The 6,577-nt window shown below is 44.4% G+C and overlaps 1 protein-coding gene across 1 annotated transcript; it reads left to right on the top strand.

The window, feature by feature from the left end:
- The first annotated feature begins 2,694 nt into the window (after positions 1-2,694).
- Positions 2,695-6,259, top strand: LRRC30 (leucine rich repeat containing 30). Its single transcript, XM_019546246.1, has one exon. It carries the CDS (start codon positions 2,818-2,820, stop codon positions 3,712-3,714), a length of 897 nt encoding a protein of 298 aa, XP_019401791.1. The 5' UTR covers positions 2,695-2,817; the 3' UTR covers positions 3,715-6,259.
- Positions 6,260-6,577: the final 318 nt, after the last annotated feature.

The raw sequence follows: 6,577 nt of genomic DNA, 5'->3' as shown, positions 1-6,577 counted from the left end.
CATCCGGGACTGGGGCTGCAGCTGCAGGGCTGAGGCAGGCTAGCCCATGGGCGCTGGTGAGGGCAGATGCAGAGGGGCTGGCCCTTCCCAGCAGGCTGTATCTCAGGCTGGGGCTGTGGGAGCTGTCTCCAGGCTGGGCAGGGCTGTCGTGGAGCTGCAGCCAGCTAGGAAGGCCCAGCAGAGCTAGACTAGGCTGGGCCGTGGGAGCAGGCCCCCTCGCAGCTGGCTGCAACTCCATGACAGCCCAGCCTGGCATGCATGGGTGGCAGCTGGCCAGGCAGTAGTGTGGAGGCAACACCACTGCAGCTGCAGGTGGGCACCTTGACAGGCAGACTGGCCACACAGGATGAGTCCTTTGTAGCCACAGCTACCCAGCCCAGCTCAGAGGTGCTGGCAGGCATGGAACTCAGCAGCCTCCCATCACAGGACCTCATGTGCCCGCAGCCACCACTACCACCATCACCACACCCTCTGTCTGTCAGTGTGCAGCACCCAGCTGGCTGAAGCCACACCAGAAGCTGCGCACTGGCCAGGCCCAGCGAGGCTGTTCTGTTCCCCTTGCCTCCAGTTGCCACTGCAACTGCTGATGCTGTTGCTGCCCCTGCTGGACCACTCTAGGTCAGTGGGCTGGAAGCTTCAGCCCAGAGGCTTCTGCCCAGTGCATGGAGGTCCAGCTCCAACTCCTGGCCACCTTCCATATGCTCCACCTGCCCAGTGCAATGAGCAGCCCCTACAGGCAGGCAGAGCTAGTGGAAGGCAGCCAGGAACTAGAACCAGATCTCCACGCACTGGGCAGAAGCTTCCACCTGCATGGAGTGGCGCAGCATGGTGGGAGCTGCCGCTGGAAGTGAGAGGGGCAGAACAGCTCTGCTGGCCCCAGGCAGTGCACAGCTTCCGGTGGGACTGTTCCTGGTTGGGCTGCAGCCAGCCGGGTCCTGCTGTGCTCCCCTTGCCTCCAGCAGCTCCTCCTCCTCCCACTTCTGCTCCTGTTGCACCATTCCAGGTGACAGGGCTAGGCAGCCCAGCGACTTCTGCCTAGCTTAAGGAGATCCAACTCCAGTTCTCAGTCGCCTTTCACCTGCTCCGCCCACCCGCAACAGCTGCTCATCACGCCATGCGGGCGGAGCGAATGGAAGGTGACCGGGAGCTGGAGACAAAGCTCCATGCATTAGGTAGAAGCCACCGGGCTAAACCTTCCTGCCTGCTGACTCAGAGCGAGGTGCCTGCGTTAGCTGGAAGTGAGGGAGGCAGAACAGCCCCGCTGGCCAAAGCCAGCATGCAGTTCTGGTGTGGCGGCAGCTGGCTGGGTGCTGCACAAGGACGAACAGGGGGCATGGCGGCAGTGGTGGCTGCAGGCACACGAGCCCCTGTTGCAGGTGGCTACAGGGCTTCGGGACCGTCGGTGCCTCTGAGCCAGCCTGGACGGCCACGAGCACAATTAATAGGTCCCTTGCAGCCAGTCCAGCTGCCAAGGCACCCACTTGTAGCTGCAGAGATGTCACCTCTACCCCACTGCCCAGCCAACCACTACCCATGCACACCGGGCTGGACTGTTACAGAGCCACAGCCAACTGGGAAGGGTCCTGGCCTAGCGGCCTTCCCTGCCAGCTGCAGCTCCATGACAGCCCCACCTGGCCAGGGCACAGGGAGCGAGGAGCAGTTTGGGCACGCAGCTGCTGTAGCCCCAGCCCAAGCCACAGCATGCTGAGAAGAGCCCAGTCACTGTGGCCCAGCCCAGCCCCTCAGCACCTGCCCTCAGCAGCACCAGTGGGCCCCAGATGGGCCCCAATCCCACAGCCCCAGCCTCAGTCCCAGATGGATGGCAGGGCCATGCTGGTCCAGTGTACTCTGATTATGCCCAGTGTACCCAGTCACACAACTGCAGACAAACCAAAAAGAGCAAATCTACTGCTCCTATTCATGGTGAACCATTATGAAAGAGAGAGAAAATTGGACAAAGGTTATGTGAAATGTGCAGCCCTTTATCCAGGCGATTCTTGGCAGTCTGTGCAGTTGATAGAGGTCATCAGGGACAATCTGAGTAACGTAGTAATCTACATTTAGTAACTCAAGAGCAGTGTCGAAGCACAGAGACGGTGGCGAAGTGGGAATACTGCTTGTATGCGGGCTGAAAGGGAAGCCATTGGAAGGGAAACAAGAAGTGGTGTGGAAGATTCTTCACTAGTACTTCTGTGCAAGCAAAGCTTGCTCACTGACTCTGAGCTATTTAAACAAACTAAGAATCAAGGCTGTTGTGGGACCTGCTTCTTATCTGAGTAGAACGCTTTTTTCTACCCCTTCTTTGGTTGTTTTTTTTTTGGGAGGGAGGGAGGGGAGGATTATTTGGTGGTTGTTTGGCTTTGTGTTGCTTTTAAGTTGCTTTTAATTGTCTTAAAATTGCAGCATGCACCAGATAATTGAGAAAGCTGCTGACATACTGAAGTTATATACAGCATCTCTGTGACCTTTTTGCAGTGAAGATACATACGTATCTGTCCAGTAAAGCCCAGACAACGTGACACTGACAGCTGCATTGTGGTATTCAGTTTGAATCTAACAGGTCTGCTCAGCAGTGTCAGTAGCAAGGGTTTCATTACAGTCTGCAGCACTTAAGAAAAACAACGTAAGCTTGTCCTTAAAAGTGAAACTGTTCCTCAGCAGCTGTAGAAGGTGGATTTGGTGGCTAGGAGAAGATGTTTTTCTTAGTTATCTTTGTATCTCTTTGATTTGTGTATTTTGTAAACCTCAGTCCTCTGCCCTTCTTTAAAAGGGAAAAAATCCTAACTTCATTCACCAGCAACAGCAAGCTGTAATGTTATGGGAACTGAACACTCAAAGGACAAGAGGCGGAGAAGGCTGTTTTTGCTGAAAAAAAGTCAAAAGCTACCAGCATGGGAAGATGCTCTTCTTTCAGGAAAAGATCCAAAGTCCCTATTGAAGTGTGGATTGTGTTATGTCAGCCTAAGTCTTATAATGAAGGGGATGAAACATGTGCCCGACTTTTTGTGGGGATTGTCAGAAGTGCAAAAACTGAACCTCTCTCACAATCAGCTTGTGGTTATTCCTTCTGCTTTGGGGAAACTAGACAGATTGGTAGTGCTAAACTTGTGTGGCAATCGCCTACAGTGTCTGCCTAAAGAGACTGGGCTGCTCAGGAACCTGAAGGTTTTATTTGTCAACATGAATTGCCTGACTGAAGTGCCAGCAGAGCTAAGCCTTTGCAGAAAGCTAGAAGTTTTGAGCCTTTCACACAACCGCATATCACAACTCCCTTCAAGCTTCACTGATCTGACAAGTCTAAGGAAGCTGAATCTTAGTAACAATTGTTTTGTTCACATCCCACTATGTGTTTTTGCATTGAGGAATTTAGATTTCTTGCACTTGGGATCCAACAAACTTGAAAACATAGCTGAAAGTATCCAGCACCTAGTAAACTTGCAAATCTTTATTTTAGAAAATAACAGTATTCGCACTTTGCCGCGGTCTCTGTGCTTCATCACTGCTCTTGAGTTACTAAATGTAGATTACAATGTTATTCAGACTCTCCCTGATGACCTCTATCAACTGCACAGATTGCCAAGAATCGCCTGGAATCCCATGGATAAAGGGCTCCACATTTCACATAACCCTTTGTCCAAGCCACTGCCAGAGATTATGGAGGGAGGATTGGATGTTCTCTTCAACTACCTTAAAGAGAAAAAACAGCATGGCTAAATGTGCACTCTGTTTGGGATTAACCCTGTCATCAGTGTCAATGAACTTTCCTGACCAGGCATCTCCACTTCATAACACATGAAGTCTGAAGACTAAAGATGGATTTACTAAAGTTTTCTGAAAGCAAGTAAAATGCAGTGTTCTACTTCGATTATGCATAAATTTTATTTTCCAAAAATATCCATCTCTAACCCTCTGTTTGAAATGTCTTTTGGGAAGAATTGTGATAATAATTCTGCTCTTTACTAGACATAAGCTAATGGAAGCCAGTAGCACTATAGAGTGTGTATTTTGCCATTTATCAAAATTGAGTAATAGTAATATAAATAGGAATTCAGTGTATGTGATGTGCTATTGCATTTAACTCCTTCTGACTTCTTCCTGCACAGATAAGCCACAACTACATAAACACAAACTACTATCCAAGCAAACCTCAAGGAAGAATTTTTCTTTTTCCGTATCTATTATATCCCAAGCACTGTTTTTTCATCCCACCACTGTGAGAACCCCTATAAATTACAAGGAAAGTTTGCAGCCATTGAGGGGGATTTCCCAATTGTTTGTTCTCATATGTTCCAAACTTCTCAAAGGAAAAAAATTCCCTTATACCAGCTTGCAAACTTTCCCACAAAGTCCCAAGGTCATGATGAAAAGTTACCACAAAAGGCTGACCCAGCACAAGTTCTCAGAAGAATTCACACAGGCTTTCATGAGAGGTGAGAGTTTCAAACAGGTCATCATTGTACTAAATGAAGATTTTCTGATGAAGATGTGTCTAATATTACTAAATGGACAGCTGTACTCATTTCCTTCCACACTTCCATGCAATTAAAGCCATGAAATAAACTTTGCTGACAGGACATATTTCAAAGGTGGACTGAAAGCAAACTTCTATTTGAACCAATGCAGGCATCAGTTTATGTAGCAGCATCAAAAGCAGGCTTACTTTCTATAATATTCAACATTACTGCATAGCATAAATGTCATGTCTGATGTGGTTCTCCATATTCATCTTTTATAAATGTCCTTCATTAAAGTTTTATAGTGTAATAAGAAGAGGCAGCATGTCAGAGCTGTTAGCAAGTTATTTGACCTGAATCTTCCCTTGCATAAGCATAAAACAAACAAGTTAGTGAAGATAGGGTATAAATGTGGTAAGAAAACAGCAGTCTAGTTATTTAAAAAAGAAAAACTAAGATAACTTTTTAAGAAAAACTTTGAAGTGTTTCTTTATGTCAGATCTCAGAAATTGACAATCTCTTATTTATATCTTAATTTGTCCATCATTGATAATAGAAGAAACTTAGTGCTTTTCCCAGTGAAGTTAATGGAAAACTACTGATTCCTATGGAAAGCCATTTGCTTCAGTGACAGAAAGAAGAGCCTAATATCAACACATAGGTAACCATAGGTGCATCCAATATTCTTTTGAAATTTGTCAAGGCAGCAGCTTCAGCTGTTACCTTTGATGTACCAGTGCAGTACTGAATGTAATGCTACAGAATCTCCACTGATCAGATAGATGCTCTATGAGTTGTCTGGTTATCCTAATTTTTTATGATGTTGGTATGGTTTGTGTACCATATAGCTCTTGGTTCTTGGATAACATAGGAATTTCATTACTATGTCCAGTGATTGCATTTTCTTTGTTTCCCTTTTATCCTAGAAAAGGAGGAAAAAAGCTTTCTAAAAGGCACATCTGTTTGAGAAGCAATACAAGTAAATGAACAAAACAATTGACTTTCAAACAGCAAAGTGCAGTCATTTCCAGACTTGCTAACTTAAGATATGATTAATAGAACAATTTCACTGTGTACCCAGATTTTCATTTAATTTCCTGCTTAAGGCATAAGGTACATAGTAAATTCTAGTTTTTATGCACCATTATGGAGAATAAATTATGAGAGGTTTCATAGAATGATAAGAGAAGTAATACTGCAATTATTTGTAGAGATATATAAAAATAATTTATGTTTTTATTTTGGACATGCATTATTGCATTTTAAATGTTAATTTTACAAGCTTTAAATCTTACATTACATGTAAGGGTTGATAATCCTGCATTAGAGGTAACAAAAGATTAAATGCCTATGGCACTTAGTACCTGAAAAGATTTTTTCTATGCATCTATAGCAAGAACTATATGACACCAGTTATTTCATGATGTGATTTTGTTAGTAATTTATATGGGAGATGGAGGGACTGGCCAGGATGTATTCATTATGATTTCACTATACGGGGTGAGAATCAACAAATGGTTCAAGAAACTAGGCTGCAGATAATGGACTAAAAGGCAAATTTGAAATAGATAAATGCATGTAGAGAAGCAGCACTTAAAACATGAAATAGAACACCAGTTTAATATTCAATTCAGTTATTCAGCTGAATAAATGAATAACCTTTTATTCAGCCAAGTAAACCTTTGCAAGTATATCTAACACTTAAAAGTTTCTGCTTTTTAAAGCAGAAAAACAAAAAATACTGTGTAAATGGTACTTCAATGTGTAATTCAGATTTCACCATTAAAATCATTTCCATTTCATTACTTTGGTCTTTCTGTACTTCCTGATTTTAAATCAATTTATGTATTTTTTTTTATTTAAAAAAGGAGTAGTCATACTTGCCTAAGGAAAGTTTTCTGAATTCTTAGTTTGCATAGTGGAGAAATCTCTCTTGACTGCATGTCAGTATTTATGCACAGATACATGCACTACATAGGTATGTTATGGCTCTGTCAGTACCAATAAGGGAGAGAAGTAGAGAACAGATGATGTACTTTGCTAGTTCTTTTGGTATGAGTTTGGAATCATAGTACATGGAGCAGATCCTCAAGAAATCCATTTCTAAGCACTTGGAGGAGAAG

This window comes from Crocodylus porosus, unplaced genomic scaffold, assembly GCF_001723895.1.
Source record: "Crocodylus porosus isolate Cpor-Errol unplaced genomic scaffold, CroPor_comp1, whole genome shotgun sequence".
Lineage (NCBI taxonomy): Eukaryota > Metazoa > Chordata > Crocodylia > Crocodylidae > Crocodylus > Crocodylus porosus.
Note: the sequence above shows the minus strand (reverse complement) of the source record. Positions and strands in the feature narration are given on the sequence as shown.

What these genes read in the sequence shown, in the direction of transcription:
- LRRC30 (XM_019546246.1), top strand. Translation starts at nt 2,818, where the DNA reads ATGGGAACTGAACACTCAAAGGACAAGAGGCGGAGAAGGCTGTTTTTG.